At 45.3% G+C, this 25,491-nt stretch overlaps 1 protein-coding gene across 1 annotated transcript in view; it reads right to left on the reverse strand.

Moving 5' to 3' along the window:
• Window positions 1-25,491, reverse strand: part of LAMB1 (laminin subunit beta 1) — a 69,932-nt gene that overhangs the window by 29,344 nt on the left and 15,097 nt on the right. The window contains exons 7-19 of the mRNA XM_045864898.3: window positions 22,680-22,882; window positions 20,142-20,262; window positions 18,482-18,670; window positions 18,054-18,233; window positions 17,807-17,919; window positions 16,252-16,331; window positions 8,391-8,526; window positions 6,934-7,092; window positions 5,952-6,079; window positions 5,597-5,720; window positions 4,951-5,155; window positions 2,256-2,399; window positions 1,836-2,067 (exon numbers count right to left, since the gene is read on the reverse strand). Coding sequence (XP_045720854.1) covers window positions 1,836-2,067; window positions 2,256-2,399; window positions 4,951-5,155; window positions 5,597-5,720; window positions 5,952-6,079; window positions 6,934-7,092; window positions 8,391-8,526; window positions 16,252-16,331; window positions 17,807-17,919; window positions 18,054-18,233; window positions 18,482-18,670; window positions 20,142-20,262; window positions 22,680-22,882 — 2,014 coding nt within the window. The remainder of the gene's footprint in view (window positions 1-1,835; window positions 2,068-2,255; window positions 2,400-4,950; window positions 5,156-5,596; window positions 5,721-5,951; window positions 6,080-6,933; window positions 7,093-8,390; window positions 8,527-16,251; window positions 16,332-17,806; window positions 17,920-18,053; window positions 18,234-18,481; window positions 18,671-20,141; window positions 20,263-22,679; window positions 22,883-25,491) is intronic.

The following is a 25,491-nucleotide window of genomic DNA, read 5'->3' on the forward strand; positions in this document are numbered from 1 at the left end:
AACGTTCTATTTAATTAGACACAGACAGGATACAAGAACACGTCCTCCAATTATGTGCTGGGAAAGTCAGCAGAGATGAAGCAAGTTTGTACAACGGGTTCTGAGAAAGTTTTCTAGAAGGCTTTTCTAGGTGAAATAAATCCAAATACCTCATGAAAGGAAACTGAGTGTTCATTTCCTGCCTCTCCCTCCATTCCCCCCTTGGGAATGAGCTGAGCCCAGAGCGGCTGCTTGAATTCACAGGACTGAAACTCTGATCATCTTGCAATGAAGAAAAGAATGACGAGAAGTTGCCTCACAGAATCCCAGATACTTTTTGTCATCCAAATGTAGGACTAAACGCTTTTCCCCTCCCACACCCTTTCACATTTTCCTACAAGAAACAAAACGCTTTACAAATAAAATCCAAACAGTCACAAATATCAAGCCAGCTCTTCGCATGGGATGCTGGTCATGCCACATTGCCCACCCCCGCTCCCCCCACTGCCCGTGCTGGATTTCACACCCGCGTGGTGGACGACCACCTGTGTTCCCTGCCTCACCCTCTTGTTCTTTTTAATCTCATTTTCTTATCTGTCTGTCTCTTTTGAACTCATTCTCCATCTCCCAAAGAACAATAATGAAAATCTTAATGCAGAAAAAAAGAGATGACATTAATATATTAATAACTGCTTCCTTATTTTCTTACAAGGCAATTTTGTGCTTGGAAGGGATAACGTTCATTCAAAGGAGTAGTTACTGGAACCTCCAAATTCTTTTTTTTAAGATTTATTTATTTATTTGAGAGAGAGAGAGAGAAAGCACCCAGAGGGAGAGGGAGAGGGAGAAGCAGACTCCCCGCTGAGCCCGGAGCCCGAGACAGGGCTCGATCCCAGGACCCTGAGATCAGACCTGAGCCGAAGGCAGAGGCCTAATGGACCGAGCCACCCAGGCACCCTTGGAACCTCTAAATTCTTGAACAGCACTCTAGCACAAAGCTGAAAACCCCATATTTGCTTCCACGCATGTCTTCCCAACATAAGTTGATCCTATATTCAATTTCCACTGGCAATTTCTCTTTCATCTGATGAACAATTTTTGCATTGAGGCATTTGCTGACATCTTAAAAACAGAAGTCCCAGATAGAGTGGATGCATGTTAACTGAGATGAAAGGTGGAGACCATTACTCCAAAAAAAGCAGTTCTCGTCGCAGATCTTTCATTAGGAATGAACAGTCTAAGTCGGCATGTAATTTCATCATGTGGATTATTATCTACTGAGCTTGGCTGTAATGTTATTAGGGGCACATTCTAGGTCCTCTTTTGCTGTATCTAGCGTAGTGCGCTTTACATCTGTAATAATTATTCAGTTAATTTGCTAACTGGAAAACAGGTCTACTTTTGCACATTTTATGCGGCCTCCTGGAAGCTGGAGCTGCATGAAAGTGTTTCAAAAAATAGAGCTGTCTAAAATGCCAAATTCTATTTGGATGTGGTTTCTATTTTGACCCAAATGAGGCATTCACATTTCAGAACGCTCATCCTAGGTGAGAATCTGCTGAGACCGAGGATTTCTGTCCAGATCTAGGCTGACCTCCGGATGGCGCTCCAAGGGGGGGCAGCTCATGTTTTTCTCTGCCGTATCCCAGCACCAACATGGCGCCCGGCACACAGAAGGTATCAACTAAAGGTGCACCCAGTAATGGAATGAGTTCCTAGGAAATACGGAGCTGGTCAGAAATGAACGAGCCTTCTGGAATCTGGTAGACATTCTGCCTTGTGTTTGTCTAAGATGCTGTCCGCTCAGCCCAAAACCATCTCCTTCTCTTTACTTTGGAGAGGAGGTGAGCACGTACCTTTCACAGTTGTGCCCCGTGGTGTAGTCCTGGCAGCCCAGGCAGGCCCCCGTCGCTGAGTCGCAGTCATCAGCGTGGCCGTTACACTGGCAGGGCTGGCAGCTCGGGAAGCCCCAGTACCCGGGTAGGCACTGGTCACACTGCCGAGTGTACACACCCTGGAAACACTGGCACTGGCCAGTGATGGGGTGGCAGAAGGCGTTGACAGATCCTTGCAGGTGGCACTCACAAGCTGAAGACAGAGGCAACGGGGGAACCACCTTGAGAAACTCCTTCAATGCAAACCCACCCCAGAGAGAAGCACCCCGTGCTCAGGTGATCAGTTTGTGGAGCGATGCCCCACCTTCCGGAGCCACGGAACCCACACCGGTATTTCTCAGATTCACCTCAGTGAATACATTACAGTTCTGATTAACTTACGTTTGCATCCACTGGGGCCAAAGCCAAAGGTGCCAGGAGCACATCTGTCACAGGTTCTTCCAACCACATTTGGCCGGCACTGGCACTGGCCTCCATTGGGGTCGCAGACGGAACTCAATGAGCCCTGGGGGTCACATTCACAAGCTGTAGGGAGAGAGAGGCCAGAACCCATGACACGGAGGAGACGATCCCGGGAGAGAGAGGAGCGAAGCAAGTCACTCGGGCTCTGAACCAGACCACCTCTTTCCTCGGGCTCGCCCCGATCCCTCCTCTTTACTACCTTGGCTCATTCTTCCTGTTTAAAACAACGTCATCTCCATAAAGAAACAGAAAAACATTCCGTGCTCATGGATTAGAAGAACAAATACTGTTAAAATGTCTATGCTGCCCAGAGCAATCTACACATTCAGTGCAATCCCTATCAAAATGCCATCAACATTTTCACAGAAAAGACCCCAAAGAACCAAAGGAAGGTTGAAAAAAGAAAAGCGAAGCTGGTGGCATACAATTCCGGACTTCAAGCTCTATGACAAAGCTGTAATCATCAGGACAGTATGGTACTGGCACAAAAACAGACACATAGATCAGTGGAACAGAATAGAGAACCCAGAAACGGACCCTCAACTCTATGGTCAACTAATCTTTGACAAGGCAGAGAAGAATGTCCAATGGAAAAAAGACAGTCTCTTCAACAAATGGTGTTGAGAAAACTGAACAGCCACATGCAGAAGAATGAAACTGGACCATTTCCTTAAACCATACACAAAAATAGACTCAAAATGGATGGAAGTGAAACAGGAATCCATCAAAATCGTAGAGAACATGGACAGCAATCTCTGTGACCTTGGCCGCCAGACACGTCTCCAAAGACAAGGGAAGCAAGGGCAAAAATGAACTATTGGGACTTCATCAAGATAAAAAGCTTTTGCACAGCAAAGGAAACAGTCAACAAAACCAAAAGACAACTGACAGAATGAGAGAAGATATTTGCAAATGACGTATCAGATAAAGGGCTAGTATCCAAAATCTATAAAGAACTCATCAAACTCAACACCTAAAGAACAAATGATCCAATCAAGAAATGGGCAGAAGACATGAACAGATATTTCTGCAAAGAAGACATCCAAATGGCCAACAGACACATGAAAAAGTGCTCAACATCACTCGGCAGCAGGGAAATCCAAATCAAAACCTCAATGAGATATCACCTCACACCAGTCAGAATGGCTAAAATTAACAAGTCAGGAAACGCCAGATGTTGGTGAGCATGCGGAGAAAGGGGAAGCCTCCTACACCGTTGGTGGGAATGCAAGCTGGTGCAACCACTCTGGAAAACTGTTCGGACGTTCCTCAGAAAATTGAAAATAGAGCTACCCTATGACCCAGCAATTGCACTACTGGGTATTTACCCCAAAGATACAAACGTAGTGATCCGAAGGGGCACGTGCACCCCAATGTTTATAGCAGCAATGTCCACAATAGCCAAACTATGGAAAGAGTCAAGATGTCCATCAACAGATGAATGGATAAAAAAGATGTGGTGTATATATATACAATGGAATATTACGCAGCCATCAAAAAAATTGAAATCTTGCCATTTGCAATGATGTGGATGGAACTAGAGGATATTATGCTAAGTGAAATAAGTCAATCAGAGAAAGACAATTATCATATGATCTCACTGATATGTGGAATTTAAGAAACAAAACAGAGGATCATAGAGAAAGAGAGGAAAAAAATAAACAAGACGAAACCAGAGAGGGAGATAAATCATGAGACTCTTAATCATAGGAAACAAACTGAGGGTTGCTGGAGAGGAAGGAGGTGGGAGGATGGGGTAACTGGGTGATGGACATTAAGGAGGGCATTTAATGTAATGAGCACTGGGTGTAAGACTGATGAACCACAGACCTGTACCTCTGAAACCAATAAGACATGTTAATTAATTGAATTTAAATTAAAAAAATAAAACTAAAAAGATAAAACAATGTCATCCTTATGATGAATGGGAGGGAAGCAAGAGGAGATGGGAGTCGGCAGATAAAAGCAGTTTTTCTCTGAAGGTCATTAAGGTTTTCTACCCTTGCCTTCAAAGCTCAACTAGCACAGGACCTTAGAAAAAAGCCCAGTGACCTTTGGAAGTGGTCTAACCTTTCAAGAAGAAAAGCAAATTTCAGTTGTATTTGATGCTCCCTGATTCCACCCCAACTCCCCACCTGCCTCTGGAAATGCTGCATCCTTCTGGCTTTGCCCCTAGTCACTGTTGTGATTGCATTTTTTTTAATTTTATTTAAATTCAATTTAGTTAACATATACTGTATCATTAGTTTCAGAGGTAGAATTCATCAGTTGCATACAACACCCAGTGCTCATCACAACAAATGCCCTCCTTAATATCCATCACCCAATTACCCCATTCCCCCACCCACTGCCCCTCCAGCACCCCTCGTTTGTTTCCTACAGTTAAGAGTCTCTTATGGTTTGCCTCCCTCTCTGGTTCCATCTTATTTTTCCTTCCCTTCCCCTATGTGATTGCATTTTCAGTGGTGCTCTATCACTAAAATATTCTTTAAAAACAAAAAACACAAACTTCGTTTGCTGACTGCCTCACACAGAACTACAGGGCATGACTTCCAGTGTACCTCGTGATGCCAAGTACTCTTGGCCCCAAGAAAGAAGGGTCGGGGATACCTACCCAGGCCTGTCTGGTGTAACAGGGCAGAAATGCTGAAGATTATGTTTCTGCATACATCGGTCATTGGTGTTTTCACAACGCTTCTGCTGTTCTCCAGACATCTGTATCTCTGAAAGGTTTCCCAGGCGCTGTTGGTGACCAACCCATCCCCCGATCCTCCCACAGTGAAGATGTCCAGTGATTTACAGAACGGCATGAGAACAAGCTGTGAAGAATCAAGAACAGCAAAGAGCTCTTACGGTGGGGTCTGTGTCATCAACTAAAGCAAGTTAACTCATCAAAACCCCAAACGCTACTTTGACTCTGGAAAAGAAAAAAATTCAACTCATTCAATACAGTGAAATCCTTTCCATTCTTAAATACTCTTGCCAGAAAAAGTTTAGATATACCTTACATCATCTGATGGCTTTTGGAATGCCAGTTCTAAGATTCTTTTTATTTTCACAAACAATCCGCTTGAGTAAATCCTTTTCAGAGGATAGAATTTTTATTAAAATAAGCCACGTGGCTTCGGAAGCAAGAGAAAATGATTATGCCTAACCTCTCCAAGTTACCCCCTCCATAAAACCCCCTGGGGAAGCAGATGAACACTCTCTGCCCAGCCTTTGCCCCATGACCTTCACTTCAGAAGTGACCTTCCACTTACGGAATCGATGAGCGTGTAGGGACTCTCGACATCGCTATCGGAGGAGGTGTACTGGGGCAGCTCCAGCCTCACTGTGTAGTTCACACCCTTCTCGAAGCACACGGGGCGTGGAAGGACCACATACCTGCCCCCAAACGAGAGGGAAAAATACCAAAGCAAAGTCAACGTTTAGGTATCCAATCCATCCATCCATCCATCCGAGCTCTACGTAGATCATGGCAAAAGAAGAAAGGCAAGAGTCTATGTCTGGCTCCGGCTCTGAAATGGTAACTGGACGACTTGCAAGGCCACGTACCAGAAAAAATATAATAATCTGCCTACTGGTTCTGTGAGTTGCAAACCATGTCACACTGACCTCAAGCCAGGTGAGAAGGACACCACCTGGTTGTCATCATCAGGAATAGTGTTACCACATCGGCTGCTGGTTGGGATCTTTCCAGGTCGCTGCACTGTGATGACAGCTTTTTCCCAGTGGTCGGGGAGCTAGAGTAAGAAACAAACCATCAAAGGAGCATCCACACTGGCCCGCTGCTGCCCGTCTGTTTATAAAAACCTCTCCCAATAGGTCCTTTGCCAAGTTTAAATGAAAAACACTCACTTGCATTTCCCTTCCCTCTTTCCCATTTCCTTTGCTCTGGTCTCCGCTCCAGCCCTAATCTCATCTCACCTGGACACCGAACAGCCTCCCTGCCCTCCTTGCCTCTCTCCCAATCCCCTTTCTGACCATCAGGCAACACAGCTCTGATCAGGACAATCCCCTACCCAAAACCCTATAATACAGCGTCCAGGCTCATGTGCTGATCCCAGCATTCTTACCAACAGCATCTCCAATGATGCCCTTATCTAGCTACGAGGAAGCACTCTCAAAACACTATCCCTCTGCTCACGCCGTTCCTCACTTCCTTTGGTGTCAAAATTCCATCTCTGTTGTAAGACCTAGAACTCATTCTTTATGGGACATTTTGGCAGCAGCTGGTGCATCTGGGCTGGCGTAAGATGCAGGACTGTCTACATCTCTGCCCTTGCCCTTTCCACCTTCAGCCTTTTATTAAAGGTGGGGTGTGCGTCCGAGCCTGGGCCATGCAGGCCATGAGGTCAATCAGAGGGTCTGACACATTCTCATCACCACCTTAGGTCTCAGCAAGGCGGAGAGCCTAATGAGGGATCACTAAAGATTTGCAAAACTGAATTCGAGAAAAATGTCCATTTTTGCCTCCACTGGGAATAGAAAGTCAGAGAGGCTCCTCTATTCTAATACAACCTCCAAATTTCACAAAACCCGTATCCATTGTTATAAGATTATTTCTACCACCCCCGGTAGTCCATGGAAGGTTTACCTGTGGTTCGTAGCGAATTAAGATGTCATACTCCATGGAATATGGTATGTTGTCAATGAAAAACTCCAAATAAGCCCCTTCAGGCACTCGGACGAAGCCCGCTCCGGTCCAGGAAGGAATCCGGTCCTGGATATACTGCCGCTCCACTATGCTGACCCCCTGAGAACAAGGGGGACAGTAGCTAGCTTTACTTGAAATGGATTTCAAGGAAATGTAACAGCTAAAGAAATCTGAAGTCACCCAAAGGTCCAAACTACAGGCATTCTACCTATCTTTTGCAGTCACATTTTCTCGGTAGAGGGTACAAGTTTTTGATGTATAAAGAGGAGTTGGTTTCTTTTTGGTTTTGTCATTGGGGTAGTCTTGGGACATTGGAGATGGGATCCAAAGGCTTAGGAGACACCGTCTATGATAGAACCAGGAATGAGCATAAAGGAATAAGCAAGGCGAGGAGTGACGAGCTATTTCCTAGATCTTCTATAAGGCTAGTCCAGTATCTAGTGGATGTGTTTGCCTTTCTCCCTGGCATTCATTTCAAACTCCAAGTACAAGTGAAGAAATGTCATACCATCATGAGTGCTCACTGGTGAGGCATTGATTCTGATGGTCACGGAGACCAAAGATAGATCAATTTCAGTTAACTCAAGCACGAGTTTGTTCACAGGATCACAGATAACCACCGCAATCAGTCGCTTCCAAAGACCAAGTCCTTCATTCTCTATACATATGGGCATCTGGCTCTACCCTTCAAGAGGTAAAACCTGCATTACCCTGCCCTCAGATCTGGTCTGGCCTTGTGACTTCTGACCAACAAAACATGAGAAAATGACCTTCTGAAACTTCTGAGCCCAGGCTTTAATGGGCCTGGCAGTTTCTCTCGCCTCCTTCTTGGAAGCCAGATGCCGTGTAGAAGTCTCACTGTCCTGACTCCACTGCGCTGTGAGGAAACTCAAGGCGGTTGCTTGGGGGGTGGGGGGGGTGGGGGGGTGTAGGGGTGGGGGCACGTGGAGGAAAAATGCCCAGCCCACCTCCACCTGTTTCAGCCACCCCAGCTGATGTGCTAGAGGTACTTCTGAAGTCACTACGTTTTGGGATAACTGCTTACACAGCAATAGAAAACTGAAACAAGGTCCTGTCTGAGTATTTACTATACGAGATCAATGATAACTTTGGAGCATAAGTAGAGGAATGGAAGAACGAAAAACAAATTACCACCCCCACCACCAAAAAAAAAACCCCGCTAAAAGCCTCATTAGTGAACCTTCCGAAGTCTTTTTGTGAGTTATAGATCTACTTAGCTTTAAATAGGACTGCTCTCAAGAAGGCACGGTCCTGATCCTGTCACTGACAAGAGCGGTAAAAATGCACCACCGAAATGCACTTTTGTAAAGGTGCATATCCCATGACTGCCCCCCCAGACCCGGCTTTTCCCATCCACCCAGCACCCCCCTACTTACAGGCCCAAAGTTGGCTTCTTCTGCTTCATAGATGTAGTGATCCAAGGTGGTAAAGTAGTACCCGGATTCCACCTCGTTGCACTGACGCCCAATCACGTGGGGTCGGCACACGCACTGGCCGGACTCCGCCGAGCAGCTGGGGGGGGGGGGGGGGGGGGAAGGCGCGCACAAGCCGAGTCAGCTGGGACACCGCACTTGTAAATGAACCCACTTGACACAATTCTACATTTTCTACTAAGCATCAAATGGCTGCTATATTCAGGTAGGGTTTCTTATTTCTTTCAGGAAATAAGTATGTGGGGGAAAAATCCTGCCTATGACTTAATCGCAAACTCTAGGGCTGAAAGCTCCCCATGACCTGGTCTTTTTGGTTTCGTCTTCCTTGTCTTTCTTCACTATGCTCCATCCACACCATACTGAGGTTTTCTGTGGATACTACCAACATTCTTGCTTCGATCTTTTACATCTTCCGCCTGATTTCCAACGGCAATCTCTTTCCTGGGCCTCAGACCCAAAGATCCAACTTCTAGAAGGTTGGATCCGACTTAGCGGTCCCCGAGATTAAGGACAGATCCCAAAGGGCAACACTCAATCCCTCCCTTGTTCTCTGCTGGGGACAGGACACTGCCAGCCACTAAGTCGACCAGGTCAGAAACCTACAAGTTGTTCTCTTGAGTCTTTCATGTCCAATCAGCAACCCGATTCTGTGACTTCACGGCCTAGCCTCTGGTGCTTCTCCTCCACAGGCTATGTCATGCCTTTCTTCTCTCCCTCACTCACAGTAAAATCGGTTTCAGCCGCCTCATCGGTGTTCTGGTGGCTGGTCTTCCAACTTTCCAACCTAGACCATCACGGCCCACACAGCTAGCTGCCCAAATGACCTTCCTAAGATGCATCCACCGTATCACTTCCTGGCCTTGAGCAGGTGCACTAGGCTGCCACAGTCTTGCCCTTCTCTACCTTTCTAGCTCTACCTCTCCCCTCACTTCTCCAACCACATGGAATGGTTACAGTTTCTCCAATGCGCAGGGTGATTGCAGACCCCTTTCCATGGCTTAGGCCGTTCCTGCAGGCCTGACTACCCTTGCCCCCTGTTCACCCAGCAAAGAGCTGCCTGTTCTCTCAAGAGTCGGCTCACAAAGGACTCCTGCTGTGGCATCTCCAGACTACACTCTCCACCCCACAGGATGAGCCGCCTTCTCTTTCCCGCCACCACCTCCTTGCAGGAGAAACGATGTAGTCACAACATGTACAACACAGCCTGTCATGTAGCAGCTGCTCAGGAAAGCTGAGGCGCTAGGTTTTCAAATCCTACTGGTCTTTCCAAGTCCAGTCCAACGTTCCTCCCTCTCGTGGACTCCCCTTTGGTTCCTGCTATTCTCAAGTGGCGCCTTCTGAGGCCTCCGCTGTTCTTTATCTGTATTGTTCAGACATTTATCGCTTTCTTTCTTGTAGTGTAACTCCTGACAGACCCATCTGACCCCCTGCTAGACAGCAAATTGCTTAAAAGTTTGGACGCCTCCTTCACCTCAATCATGCCCGTTCCCCCTCACAGGACCTGGCCCAGTGCCCTGCACACACAGCACACTCAAACACTGGCTGAACAAATAAATGCGTGAAGGATACGCATTCTGAATAAAAAAGATAAAAAAAGAAAAATAGGGGATTTCATGTAAAAGATAAAACTTTTTTTTTTTTAATTAAACATACGGTTTCAGGTAATAAAGGCCTCTGGATAGCCTATAATGTATTCATTTTGTTCTTAGCCTATGTCTCTTTTTCCTTGGGTACAAGGTGAAACCAAATTATACACACCCATTCTTACTTCATTCAAGTCAAGATGGGGTTTGGAATTGTTACTTTAAACCCATTCCCAGAGTTTAAATTTTTTCCTCATCCCAAAGTTCATTTTGAACCAAGTATCCAAGGCAAGTTACAACTCCTAGGAAGATGGAATGCTCCGAGGTTCATTACCAACGTCCCCCACAGCCCTCCCACGGTCCCGTCCAAGTCTTCTCCCCGCAGATCACGTGAACGGTTCCTACCATACAGGAATATGAGTGCTTAACATCCCATAGCCAATTCCCAGAGGAGGAACCCTCGTTTCAAGTGGGAGCTAGCCCTCTTTGGCACAGTTCACCCACAAAAGCCATTTTCGGAAACTCAGGCATCGGACATCTCATCCTACGGACAAGAGAAAACCCTTCTTCCCTCCCCAGCAGACGTTTCCTGAGGGAACACATGAGTAAAAACACGAGCCACCAAAGAAGAAAACAACTAGATTCTTCACAGGCCATCACTAGAGAGCAAGTAAATGAAGGTGAGGAGACGCCTGATTCCTAATTCTGAAGATGAAACAACTCACGAGAACCCAATCACGTGAAAGGAGGTCCCGCCACACCTGCCCTGGCGATCCTGCACCTCTCTGTGTCCACAGTGTGAAGGGTTGTCTCCCACAGGCCCGGCTCCACTCGACAGCGACTCCTGTAGCGAACGCGTTCCTGTGGCTTCCCCGGCCCTGGGCACAGAAGCTCTGGCCCTGCCCCAGCTGGGCCCTGCCTGTGCGTTTCTAGCCACCAAGGGGACATTCCCCTGGCTGGCCCGCTTGTCCTCTCTGCCTCACCTTCATCCCCAACTGCTTGTAGCCTCTCACACTGACATTCCTTCAGCTCTGCTATTTCTGTCAGATTTGAAATTCTCTGATTTGGGGTGAGACCTTCCCTGCCCTTCATCCTCGATACCCAAGTCTTGTTTCACGATGTCTCTCTTCTCAGCAGTGTCCTCTTGTTGTCACTGCCACTATCATGGTGGCCTGTCACTCTGGTGGCCTCCCACATGGCAGTGTGGGCCTCTTACACTCTTCTCCCCGCTGCCCCGTCCATCCCGCCAGCCACCGCCAACCCAACCTTCCCCCAGCGCTGCCTTCAGCATTTCCTCAAAACCCACAACGACTTCTCTGCTTTTATCAAGTGGTGATGCCTCTGCCTGGTTGCCAGCAGCCTCGACAACCCATCCTCTGAAAACCACAGCTACTCTTTCTGGTGCCCGCCCTTTGCTTTCCGATGAGCCACACTGCTCGCCCTCCTTCGCAAATATTGACCGAGCCAACGCTGGCCCTGGGACCTGTGCTTCCTGCTGTCCGTAGGCTCACGTGTTAGTCCGTCGTCAATTTTCCTCTGACTCAATCCTTACCTTCTTTGGTAACTCCATTATTTTGAAAGGATATGCGGAAAGAAAAATGGGGGGGAAAATAGTCCCTGCCCCAAAGAGCTTACCGTCTAACTGGGGAGATAAACAGTCGAGCAACTGACCACGACAACAAAGCAAAGTGCAGCGAGTGCCGAAACAGGGCCACAAGCGAAGTTTTCAGGCAGCAGAGGAACCACCGTTCACCGGCTTGGGGGACTGAGGAGGGGACTGAGGAGGCCATGTTCCAAAGGTGGCAGAGGATCATGACAGGCAGAGAGAGGACAGGAATGACAGGCGCAAAGAAGGGTCATGGAGGAATGTGAGCAGAGCTGGTCACGGTCAGACCAGGTCTTGACCATGTGCCACACTCACTCCATCTCTGGGCCTTCACCCTCCTCCCAGCTAGAAGGCCCTCCTGCCCCCCATCACACCTCCCAAACTTCTCTCAGCTTTCAAAAATGAAGTTCAAATCCTACCTCCTCCATAGTGAGACAAAAGATTACATGTAATTATCCTTCCTGCGTTCAAGTAAAAATCCTATCACATAGAAATGGTACACTTGTCAAGTTTATATGTCCTCCCCCAACCCCTGTACCAACAAATTTTTCTGTAACTAGATACAGATTCCAACTGTTGGATCAGTAAGGTAGAATAATGACATAAGACAAAGTAAGTCAGGCCCTGGGGCAGGCAGAATAATGGCCCCCAAAGAGGTCCACATCCTCACTCCCACCAGATCTGTGGATATGTTACTTCACACAGCACCAGGGGGTTTGCTGATGGGATTGAGGTTAAGGACCTCAAAATGGAGAGATTATCCAGGGTTGCTCAATCTAATCTCAGGATTTCTTAGAAGTAGAAAAGGCAGGCAGAGAAGTAGGGCAGAGAGATGTGACTTGAGGAGGATCTGACCCACTGTGGTTGGCTTTGAACATGGAAGCTATGAGTCAAGGGATGTGGGTAGCCTCTAGAAGCTGGGAACGGCCCCTAGCTGACAGCCAGGGGGGATGTCAGGAACCTCATCCTACAACCGACAAAAACTGAGTTCTGCCAATTCTGCCAACGAGTCCAATGAGCAGGAAAGCGATTCTCCCCGAGGGCCCTGCGATAGAAACACAGCCCTACCAACACCTTGATTTTATTCCAGTGAGCCCAGCCATGTCTGACATACAGAATGTAAGATAATAACCTTATGTTGTTTCAGGCCACTAAATTGCAGTAATTTACTATGCCAGCAATAGAAGACTAATACAAGCCCTATTTTTTTTTCTCCATGGGTGAAGGCCAAGATAATACTAAGAACACAGGTTTCTCATAAATGTAGAAATTAGCCACTTATTTATGAAAACTCTATTGGAAGGGAAATTCTATTTTATTTAAATAGTGATAAGCAGAGAAAATACTGTATAGTTTCAACTTTTCTCTATCACTAAGACATTGGCACAAAAAAGGGAAAAAACAATCATTCATGAGAACCACACTCTGGTCAGCACTGGTATCTCTTCCATAATTCTGATTACAAATAAGCACTGGTTCCACATTGATCAGCAGTCAATGTCATCTGTTTTGCCAGAGTAGCTTCCCTCCCAACCCCCCAACCAATTAGGATATTTTCTTAAATGTGTTCTATCATCTCTTTATATCCGGCCATCACAGTAATTAACAATGGGTAAGATACCATTATCATTCAATACACTGGTGAAAATACAGATTAACTTCTGCTCTGGTTCCCAAGTATAATAAATCTCATTTATTGAGCACCTACAAAGCCCACAATGCTGAGTACGAAGAGAGATGCAAAAACAAAGACGACACAATCCCGGTCCGAAGACCTTTTAAAATACTGACAGCGATAACACAGAGCAGCATAAAGTAAGTACTAAAAGAGGTGAGAAGCAATGTGGTGCTGAAAGCTCAAAGGAGGGCTGGGGACTTCAGTCCAGGGAGGAGTCTTCAACAGAGTGCTGGGCTTGAAGCCAAACACCAAAGTTCTAAATGTAATGCAGTAATTTTGAAGGATGCTATAAAATTGTTTATAGTTTCCAAACACTAACAAGTAGCATTTACCTAGCAACCATTCTGATTTATTTATTAAAGTCGGTTATCTACTAGGCAAAGCTTCAGTCGCCTGGAGTAAATCACATTATTTAAATTAGGGCTTACTTCACTAAAATATCCCGAAGTTCAGATCACCTGTCAACATAATAGACATGGATTACTAAGCTCTTATTCTACAAAAATCCATTCGGCCCATTACACAAAACATTTTTAAACTTATTCCACTTCACGTGGTTCTGACACTGAATGCTGTCCCTGGCCGAAGTACCTAAGGAACGTCTGGGATTGCATCTAGAGATTCGGAGTGCATGTTTTGTTTTTACATCGTAAATATCTTGTTTCTCAAATTCTTTTACTTGATCAACATTTATTCCATACCTACTATGTACCCAAGGCAGAGCAAAGGTAGAAGATATTTATGTATGGTTGCAACAAATCAATCATTCAGCAAGTGCCTCCTAGGAGAATCAGTGCTTCGGAAGACTTAGTTAGAGCCTCTATTACCCTACGGGACTCCTAAAGAAGGTCCTCGTGGGGGGAAACTGAAGAGGATCACTACCAAACACTGCAGAGTCACAGGAGTAGAGAAATCTGTAAAGGTTCTTTCTTTTCCCCATCAGTGATGTGAAAAGATAGGGCATGTCATCAATCATGCTAGGAAGATCAAATTCCATGCTTCAAATCTTCACTAAAATTTTTTACTTCGCCAACTCTCCTGATTAGCACACTGTGATTTCTATAAATTCTGGCAGGAGAAATGAGGGACAGGCCAGGGGCTCTGTGTGGGTGGATTTAAAGACAGGAAGCATGTGTGGAATGGAGAAACAGAGGAAGGGAGTGTGAGGAACAGAAACCACTTAGGGTAAAGGCACAAAGGACACTCCTGAGTTTATGAAATCATGTGAAGAACCGTGTATGCCCCTTTCATCTAGTCAAGGATTTTAGGAATGAGGACAGCTTTGCATTAAGCAAGCAATGACTAAAGGAAGCCAGCAGATGTTCTGGTAGTCACAAAGCAAAGTTGGAGAAATGATTCCAGAAGCAGACCAGCAGTTTGTCTTCCCTGCTTTTATGGAATTGTCCTTGCTTCCTCCCCTCTGGAGGTTTTCTAAGAACAGAAGTTCACCCTGGAGTTCCAGAGGTTACATGCTGTAGCGAGTTACCTCAGCATCTGGCAGGGAACAAACCCAAATACGGAGGCCAAAGAGAAGATATTTTTGCTGCCTAAAATCCCGTTCCTTCTCACAGACCGCTACGGTGTCGGGAAATAATCTTGGGAGAGTCGGGGTTTTTTAGTACATGGAGCTCACTTGATGAATTCAGCTTGCTGTCTCAGGGGAGAGTCAGGCCACAAGGAAACATCTGCCTATCCCCTCGGCAGTCACTTACACTCTCTACCAGATGTTCGCAGTCTAACCCAGTTACAAACAGAGACAGAAATTCTCTTTGACTCAGAGGTGGTTAATTTCACTCCCACAAATCTAACATCTTTGCCAAATGCATACCGGGATTGATCTCTGGTAGAGCCTCACGTCTCATCTCTTCAAGGGACACCAACGTGTTTCAATAACTAAAAATGATCACATGCAATTTTCACCAATAAACTTTCAAGTTAAAAAAAAAATAAAACCAGAAAGAAGAAGAAAATGAGATTTCTTAACACAATCAAAATGTGAGTTCATTTTCCAACTTTTTTATTTTTTAAATATTTATTTATTTATTTATTTATTTGGGAGAGAGCAATCACGAGAGTGAGAACATGAGGAGGGGCAGAGGGAAAAGCAGACTCCTTGCTGAGCAGGGAGCCCAACACGGGACTTGGTCCTAGGACCCTGGGATCATGATCTGAGCTGAAGGCGACGCTTAACCGACTGAGCCACCCAGGTACCCCTCTTAATTTTTTTTTAGTAATTTCTTTTTTTTTCTTTTTTTAAAGATTTTATTTATTTGACAGAGAGAAACACAGCGAGAGAGGGAACACAAGCAGAGGGAGGGGGAGAGGGAGAAGCAGGCTTCCCGCCGAGCAGAGAGCCCGATGCAGGACTCGATCCTGGGACTCCAGGATCATGACCTGAGCCGAAGGCAGTCGCTTAACCAACTGAGCCACCCAGGCGCCTGAGATTTTTTAATTTTTAAAAAAATATTTATTTATTTGAGAGAGAGAGGGTGAGAGGGTGAAAGAGAGAGAGATTACAAGCAGGGGAAGGGGCAGAGGAAGAAGCAGACTCCCCGCTGAGCACAGCCCGATGCTGGACTCGATCCCAGGACCCCGGGATCATGACCTGAGCTGAAGGCAGATGCCCAACCGACTGAGCCACCCAGGCACAAGGATTTTTTTTTTTTAATGGGCATACGTTGTTTCCATAATTTAAAACATACCATAAATTATAACAACACTATTAAAAACCAAGAAACATAAACATACTTGGAGTCTTCAAAGCTAACTCTTGGAATGACTAAATCTTTGAAAACATGAAGATCCCAGGTAAACTAAAGGTGCCTATCCTTTGCACCTCTTCTTCAGAGACACTGAGTGTCATGTTGTTCCTAGAGATCAGGAGGGCTCTCTGGGGAGACCGAGCACAAACACGGGTGTATGTGTGGCTTCACTCACCTGTTGTTTAAGGCCCCTCCAAGGTCACAATCACAAGGTCGACATCCATCCAGATCATTGCTTAAGCCCCAGTGCTCTGGCTGCACAACAAAAGATTTAACATCTAAAGGTGGGTTCCTGTCATTACACAATAGACTCAACAAGAAACAAGTTATGGCGTGTCTTGCTTGTTCTACCAAATGTTCTTTCATGCTGTGCAAGCAGAAAGCCTTCAAGAGGAATAAGCATGAGCACTCTGAACTAAAACCCAGGCTGCAGGTCACCGGGGTCATAACCACCTAACACCAGAGCAGAGGAGTTTCTCTCCCGAGCAAATAGCCTTTGTCCGAGAGTAAATCCGAGCAAGCAGCTAAGATACCAATTTTCCTCATTAAAAGTACTCTGGCAGTAAGAGAGTTTTGGCAAATATTTGGCAGGCCTTTACATTTTCCCTGAGTTCAGCCCGTCAGAAACTCCATAAGCAAAGCTCTTCAAAGGATTTACCTATTCCCAAACAGCATAAAGCAAGTATTTTCACAAGTGAAAGGTGAGGAGGTCACTGAATTCTGAGCACACTGGAGATGGAAATAAAAAGAAGAAAGACAGAATCTACACAGGGGAGAAGATCTCTCTGTACCTTGACAAAAATGCATTTCCTAATGAGCAGATAAAAGCCAAAAGCCAGGTGCACTCATTTAAAGCAGACTTTCAGAAATTTATGTTAAGAATCTATCTGGATATATGCAAATATACATATTTACTGGTCATAAACATAATTTAGGGTCAGTGGACCCCCTCTCACAAATATAAAGGAAATCACAAGAATGTTATAAAAGATAGAGGGTAATTTAAAAAATTACTCTTGTAATCACTCTACCCAGAATCACTACAGTGAATTTTCTGGTGTATTTCCTTCCAGATTTTGTTTTTCTTGATGTAATTTTTTCCTGCACAATTAAGATACTACTCACATCCTGTGTTTTTTTTTTTTTAATACCAGCATAAGCATTTCCTCATGCTATTGTCATTTCCAAAGGCAACCAAATATCACTCTGTACAGAAGCCCCCAAATTTACTTAACTATTTTCCCCACCGTTGCTTCCAAGTTTTTTGGCTATGATTAGTATGAGATGCAATGAGTCTTCTGGTGAATACACCTCTGTCCAATTTTCTGCTTATTTCATTAGGAAAGATACCCAGAAGTGGGATTACTGGGTCAAAGGGTATGCCCATTTCTACAGGCTACTTACTTCCAAATGCTTTTCTTGCCAACTATGAACCAATGTGCATTTCCATCAGCAGCTTAGACGACCAGCCCTTCATTAGGTCCTAAGAGTTAGCAACCCCATTTTTAAAAACTTGTTACTTTTGTCTATGAAAATGGTATCTCGCTGTGGTTTTATTTTACAATTCTAACAGTGATGGTGACTATCTTGTCAAAATTATTCATGAGTAATTTTTTTGTGAATTGTTTGCGTCTTCTAATATTTATATAGAAGGGTGACGGTGGACTCTACAAAGGCGAACCATGTCACGTGCACAAACCACCCATCCCAAGTACTTAGGATTCACCTACCAGACACTGGTCACAATGCTGTCCTGTCACCAGACGCTTACAGTAGCAGTAACCGGTCTCAGAATCACAAGGATTCCTGCCAGGGATCGTTCCCAGAGGATTGCAAGCACAAGCTTTATTAGAGATAAAATGAAGTAAAGAAATACAAACCAAGTGAGTACCAAGGGGCAGTCTGGATTTAGAGCTGCAAAGTAAAACGGGAATTGCATACATGAGAACTCTCAGACTTTTTCACAAACATACTTACATTTACAACCAAATGGATCTTCAGCACTTAAACCATAGAAGCCTTCTTTGCAAATTTCACAGTGTTCTCCTTCCACGTGTAATTTACACCGGCACTGACCAGCAATGAGGCCAGCGGAAAAATCCGTATAACTGTCACAGATTCCCCCGTTCTGAGATCCGGCTGGGTCACAGGTGCATCCTAAGAAGAACAAAGAGCACCCGGTAACAACGTGTGTGTTTGTATCAACACATGTGTTCCCTTCCACCCTCCAAACGTCACAGAAATAGACTAAAGAAGGCAGGACTGCCAGGTAGCTTCTGCTTCCAGCATCCTCCACCACAGTTCAAATACAGCAGAGTCTGACTCACACCAGGAGTCCCAGGAGGATGGTGACCCCCTGGCCATTCAAATTGAGAGGCCCTATGTCATGCCGTTTCCCCACGTACGTTCGCAGAGGTTAGGGTCTCGGATGTCTCTCTCTGGGTGCTGGAAGTAAAATGGCTTGCACTGCTCACAGTTGCGTCCCATCGTGTTGTGCTGACACTCATCACACACCCCTCCGGTGACGTTTCCAGTGGCCAAGTACACCGCCATGTCAAAGTGGCATGAGCTCGAATGTTCGTTGCAGTTACACTCTGCGCGACAAGACCCACATCAAGAAAAGACTTTGAAGTCGACTTACCAATGGAGGATGGGTTACTGGGAGGCAGCACGTTCTGGAAACTAGGGATGAAGTTCAGGCAAAATGGCAATTAACAATCAGGCACCCATGACAAAGGACACATCCATCTGACACTCTGGAAACCCTCCAAGTGTGAGCTTTCTCAAATAGGAATCTGCCCTCTTTGGAGAGAAAAGTAAAAACCTTTGGGGAAAGTCCCCTTGGTGGCTTATCAACAGGAGGAGGTGGCCACCAGGTGGAGGACGGGGTGGGACCAGAACGCACCACCCCAGAGGATCTCCTAGGCGATACTTCCTGGGAAAGCCTGTTCGGGCTGCCGGCTTTAAGGAACGGGGTATGAAGGCCTGGTTCCCTTCTCCCCCATTCCCACCAGCACACTCAACCAGGCTCTTCAGGGAGAATTAAGGTCTCCTGAAGAGCCATCTGGCCGGCCTTCTGAGCACACGCTGACCCTCTGCAGGCCCACTGGGCAGTCCCCTTGGTCCAACCCGGCTTTAATATCCTCTCACTCCCTGCTCAGTGACCCACACGGACTCTGGTCTTCTCGAAATGGAGCTTAGCTCGGCTTGGCCCTCCTGGGGCTCTACACTCTGGCCTCCTCTGTCTCCCCCTGCAACATAACCTCCTATAGGGAGGGGCTATGTCACAACCAGTGACCCTCCTCATGCCTAGCAGAGAACTACCCGTGACACACTGGTTGAATTAAACCTTGGAATCATTTCCCCAGTGTGGACTTTGTGTTGGTCACAAGAACGTCCTTGGGGCCTTGTGCTCTGTGCTGTTCTCCTTATCTGAACTTTTCTTTCCCTCCTACTTTCCCCCTAGCTCTCTTTCTTCTTCTTACCTAAACAATCTTAGCTATCATCAAAGGCTGCTGGGTTGTGCGTACTAACAAGCCTTGATCACTCCAGCCCTCACTGGTTTCTGAACTTCTAGAACAGTCCTCAGTGGGGGAAGGGGCAGGCACACTGCTCCTCCTTGAGGGGAGGAGAGCATATCAGAATCACTGTGGGGGGCAGTGGGGGCGGGTTTCAAACTACACCTCTGCCCAGAGAATACCGCCGGGCGGGCTGGCACAGAAACAGGCCAGAAACTCTGTTCTGTATCTCTTAGACCTCAGGGATCTACCAGGCCATATTTTCCTTTCATTTCTCTCTCACGGTCATCTTGCCTTCAAGACAGGTACAATAGCAGGGACACCATCTCCATCGTCTACGAAATTTGCCAAACACACGGCTGCTATTCAGCAAACTCATGCATTCTTTAAACTGAGTGGATGTTGGTTTCCGAAGAGTATCTGGGTAAAGCTGGCCAAAGGGTAGTCACTTTTCTTCCATTCGCAAACCAATGTACTATTAAGTGGCTCTAATCAGAAGATACTGGAGTCTGAGTGGATTCAAAATGCCCCTCCAATAGAGACTTACTTTTACAGGCATTACTGTTTCGACCTTCAGCGGGTCTCCAAGGTAAATCGTGGTAGAAATGCATGCACTGTTCACAATTCAAGCCCCTGGTATTATGCCTGCACATGCAGTGCCCGTGAACCTTGGAAGTTAGAGAAACAGGAAAGAGCAAAGTAAGAGGCAGACCGATGGCCTGATTTTCTCCACAACCAATGGAAGGTATAAACATCCTCATCTCCAGCTCACCAAAATGAGGGTTTGTTTTTATTTTGTCCCTATCCACACTGAGTTCTGTCTTTCTGATGGCTCCACTCCCATCTCTAGGAATAGTTCCTATTATACAATAGATACTCACGAAATATTTTATCGAAGTATCAATGAAAAGAACCCAGATGCACAGCATCAGTCACTTAAGAATTTAAAAAAAAAACCAAAAAACCTAGTTACTTAAGAGTTTAGAAAAAAATCTATGCCCAAAAGAAACCTATTTTAAGATAAATCAACAAAAGTTATAATATACACCACCTGGAAACCAACTCACATTGCGGCACGTTTTACCACTATGCCACATGAAAGAATGGGTTTTTTGCTTCTTTTGTTTTTGACTTCAGGCACAGAACTTCATTGTTTTTCCAAACCAAAATGAGATTCACAATATTAATCATTTACTACATTCACATTTACCTTTTTTTTCTTTAAGAAAGGAAACATAAAATCTCAGGAAAAAAATACAAATTATTTTGCTTGAGGAAGGGCCCAGGATGTGCTCTTTTGCATTGTGTCTCCAGCAAGCTATGCTGGAAGCCCCTGAGGCACGTAAAAGATAAATTCTTTCAATCTACCAAATACGCGTGTGCATGGGCACCTCACCTTAACACTAGTTTCTACAGAATGGAATTCAGGAACAGGACAGACAGGTCTGTCCTGGACTCACCTTGACAGGAGCGCAAGTGAGCAAAAGAGTAAAATCGTCTCCTTATAAGCTAGTTTTACACAGAATAAAAAAACAGTTCCAAAGCACACACCACAGGACTCTACAGTGTCTAAACCAACAGCACATGGTACTGAGACCCCTGATAGTGACAGGACTACAGGACATGAGCTGCACACCAGATTTGCTATGCTGAAAAGTAAATACTACGTACCTAGCATTCTCTAAAAGATGTAGCAACGAGATTACAAGGACATGTCCTCCCTTTAGGGTCTGCTAAAAAATGCAACTTTATCTACAGGGCAAGTGTTCTAAGTGGAACAAATGGAGAGCAGAAATTTCAGCCAGTTGAATGCATGCAATCCTGGACCTTCTGAGATGAGGACTAACAATCTTGGCAAAGCAAACAGCAAGTAAGGAAGGCACAATTCATCAAGGGAGGCCCAGAGTCTAATGACAGAAGTAACCCTGGGGCAGAACAGGACGAGCTAGGCATGAATTTCCATCTGCTGCTGACTTAGGGCCCTCTGGTGTGCTATTTAATCTCTGCTCCCTTCTAATAAGGATAGTTGGTTGAGTAAATCCCATTGAGCTCTAAAATCCTACGGTTCTGTAAAGTTCACTTAGAAACAGGTAAAATACCCTAACTTTATCCGTTTGGCAATCACCCAAATCCCCAATTTTTAGAAATACATGAATTGACAACACAGCATAAAGGTGGGAAAAGAATGAAACTACAAAAAACATATAAAGGAACAAAGCCCATTGGATTCCTAAATCATATTCTATGGTTCCAGGTTCAAATGCCCCAGTTTTCTGGGCTGAGATCACTTCATGCTTGTGGTGTCTAAGCTTCCCTAAAGAAAAGGAAGATGTAATGGCAATTTAGAAAACTTCTTAATCCTTATTGACTCAAAAAATATATACTGTCGCAGCACCCTGCTGCAATAACTTCCAAAAATTAATTCTTTGTCTCTGACATAATTAGCCCTTATATTCTCATAGCCCCAGAAATTTAGCAAAGAGAAAACCAACCATCAACCACCAGTATGGTGGAAAGAGCTAAGTCAGTCTGGAAAAATAAAACCCCAAGAAATTGTGAAAGGTTTAAGGTAAAACTAGCTTCAAATTGCTTTTTGGGATCATCTGTCTAAAGGAGAGAGCCTCGAGGCACCTGGGTGGCCCAGTTGTTAAGTGTCTGCCTTTGGCTCAGGTCATGATCCCAGGGTCCTGGGATCGAGCCCCGCATCGGGCTCCCTGCTCGGCAGGAAGCCTGCTTCTCCCTCTCCCACTCCCCCTGCTTGTGTTCTCTCTCTTGCTGTCTCTGTCAAATAAATAAATAAAATCTTTATAAATAAATAAATAAATAAATAAATAAATAAATAAATAAATAAATAAATAAATAAATAAAGGAGAGTGCATGGGACGCCTGGGTGCCTCAGTCGGTGAAGCATCTGCCTTCAGCTCAGGTCATGATCTCAGGGTCCTGGGATCAAGTCCCGAGTCGGGCTCCCTGTTCAGTGGGCAGTCTGCTTCTCCCTCTTCCTCTGTACTCTCCGTCTCTCAAATAAATAAATAAATCTTAAAAGAAAAAAAAAAGGAGAAAGCCCCCCAGAGTGCTTGCTTACCATTCCTTCTACTTCTTCATTGAATCCATCCACAGGCGCACATTCGCTGGCATGGCCGTAACAGAAGCAATTTCCTCGAACCACCATATCATACACTGCATAGTAATACTTCTCTCTGATTTCCATTCTGGAATCCAAAAGGTTATCGCCCAAAGTGTGTAGCTTCACAAACTTGATTCTCAAATTGGTGATTTTTAATAGATCTACGAAGGTCACCAAGAAGACGGAAAGTCTGATCAAACACGCAAGACTTCATTTGCAATTATACAACATCTCTCTATAGAAAGGCACAACAAATAAAAATGGCTTAAGTAAAGGCTACCCGCTTGTAGGGTCTCAATGGCCATCCTAGTGAAGCTCGACATAACGGGACAGCGTCTAGAAAAGAGAAGAGTTGCTCTCTCCTCACCAGTTTAGAAAGAGCATCTGACTGTTTCAGGAAGAAGCATGAAAGCAGAGAAATTTAAGAACGCAGTTGCACGGCTGCCAGAATCCTCTAGCACACAGTAATCTGAACGATTGCAATATCATCCAGTGCCCACAGCAATGAGCGTCAGTCTCAAAACCAGAGAATTCCATGCAGGTGGGAAAGGGGTTATCAACACACTCCAGTTCTCTTATTACAAGGTAGTTAGGACGGAACATTTTTGTGTTTATTTTTGGAGGAAAAAAAATACTATCTGAAATTTCCCACCGCACAGATGAAATCCAAGTTACTAAAACAGATCGAACACTATGGAATAACCGCTCTCCAGGGACAGAAGATCTCCACCAAATTTTGACATATCACAGTCTCCCACTTTTTTGTCCTAGTTTGTCATCCATAGTGTGACATAAGGATAAAGGAGCTCAGTATTAGGAGGTTGGGGGGCAAGTTGTTTTTTCCTAAATATTAAGTTAGGTTATTAAGAATCAATTTCTCTTATCTTTTCTTCTCTCTCCTGGGTCTATAGATCTATGCTTATTACAGAAGTGGGGCCATCAATTATATTCCATAGTAACTTGGTAAACCAAGAGCCAGCCATTCATCCTTCTCCACCAGTGTTTCCATCAATGGCTGAGTTGCTCTTGCTGAAGTGGACCCCGAAAGACTCATTAGTCCATCAGTCCTCCCATGTCCTGCGTAGCCGGAAACTGCTCCTAAGCTTTACCCTCAGTGGTGCTGATGCATGCCCATCTGCCACACAGGACAACAGGGCGTTGGCCCAGGGCATCAGAAACTTTCAAAGCCCAAATACAATTTTAACGGCTTATAATATATGCACAGCTTACAATGAAGACTATAGAAATAGCTGTGGGTTGAAAGGGACAGTCCATGAGCCCATGCATTGAACTTAGGCTCTTTGTAAAATCAAAAAGTAAACAGAGAAAGCGTGGTACTACTTAGCTGAATGGAATTTGTGAATGCCAACATTTCCTCCTGCACACAGAGCGAGCACAAGCCCCTACTGACGAGCGGCCAGACGGCAAAGCGGAAGAACAGCGGGAGTGTTTAGGAGCCCTTGAACCGATCTTTGTGGGAGCCCGCAGAAGAGCAAATATGCTCTTCCCCTCTCTCCTAGCACAGTTAACAACAACCAAGCCTTGTCCATGGGCTGCTGGTGTGAGGCAAAACTCACTTTTGAAGTGAGGCGCCGAGGTCTCAACACCAGGGCCAACTAAAGAGACTTGAGTTGTTACCTGGAGGACAAAGTCAATCAAAAGCATCATCAGTTAAAACGGATGCCTCTCGAATACAGACAAGATTTTTCTGAGGCCATTTAACAAAAAAAGGTAAGAGAATTATAATGGCGACACATTCCCCAAGTCCTGCAAATGTCACCCAAGAAGGAGCAGACCGTGAGTCCTTTTAGGACCCCACGAAGTGTCTGTTGTGGAGCCCAGGTGGACATTTCTCCCAACTGGATTTTGAGAGCAGAGAGGGCACGCCTCACAGAGCTCACTCAGAAATGGCCTAGGGCTGGATGCGCCATCAGTATTTGTTTTATAATAGAATGAATGAGTAAATTACAGACCAGAGATAGTCTGGGCCGCGTGTAAAATTAATTTAAGTGGGGAAACATCACTCTTCTGGCAATATTTCCTGGATGCTTTCCGTTTTACTTTTCCATGCTTCACGCTGGGAGGGTCTATGGTGCCTTAGCTTCAAACAGGGCTATCCGCAGCTGGGAACGACCAGCAAGAATCAGCCCTGCCTCTGCTCAGCCGACTACACCTTAGTAGCAGGAGAGGGAGTCTCATCCCCTCTCTCCGAGGCATGGGGACCAGGTCCACGCAAGACCCAGGCCATGGCTCGTGGCAACATCAAGAACAGCAGCTGCTTCAATCCACTGAACACTTTCTGTGGGTCAGGCACGTCGGAAGGTCGTTTCTAGAACTCATTTTCCCTCCATAATGATGTTCAAGTCAATATTACTATCTCTACATACAGATGAAAAAACAGAGCCTAGAAAAAACAGGTTTAAGCAGATTACTTGCCCCAGGTCACAGAACTATGATCTGCTGGAACTGGGATTTAAACCCAGGTCTGTCAGACTCCAAACCTCGTTCTTTTAATTAGTGCATATTTTGCCTTCCAAGATGATCAAAATGTAATTCTGTAATAACTGAGGCATGGTTGTTACATGCTAGAAAGATTCTAAATTTAGATTTAGAATCATAACATAGGGGTTCAGGATCTGACTGTCCCCTTATGCACATTACTCCAACTCTCTGAGCCTCAGTTTCCTCATCTGTTAAATGGGAATACAATCCTCATCTGACTGAGCATATTGAACATGGCTGACACTTCAGATTTCTCCCCAGTACTCTT

This window comes from Mirounga angustirostris, unplaced genomic scaffold, assembly GCF_029215605.1.
Source record: "Mirounga angustirostris isolate CCGP_5_RB_7025 unplaced genomic scaffold, mMirAng1.0.hap1 SCAF_12, whole genome shotgun sequence".
Taxonomy (NCBI): domain Eukaryota; kingdom Metazoa; phylum Chordata; class Mammalia; order Carnivora; family Phocidae; genus Mirounga; species Mirounga angustirostris.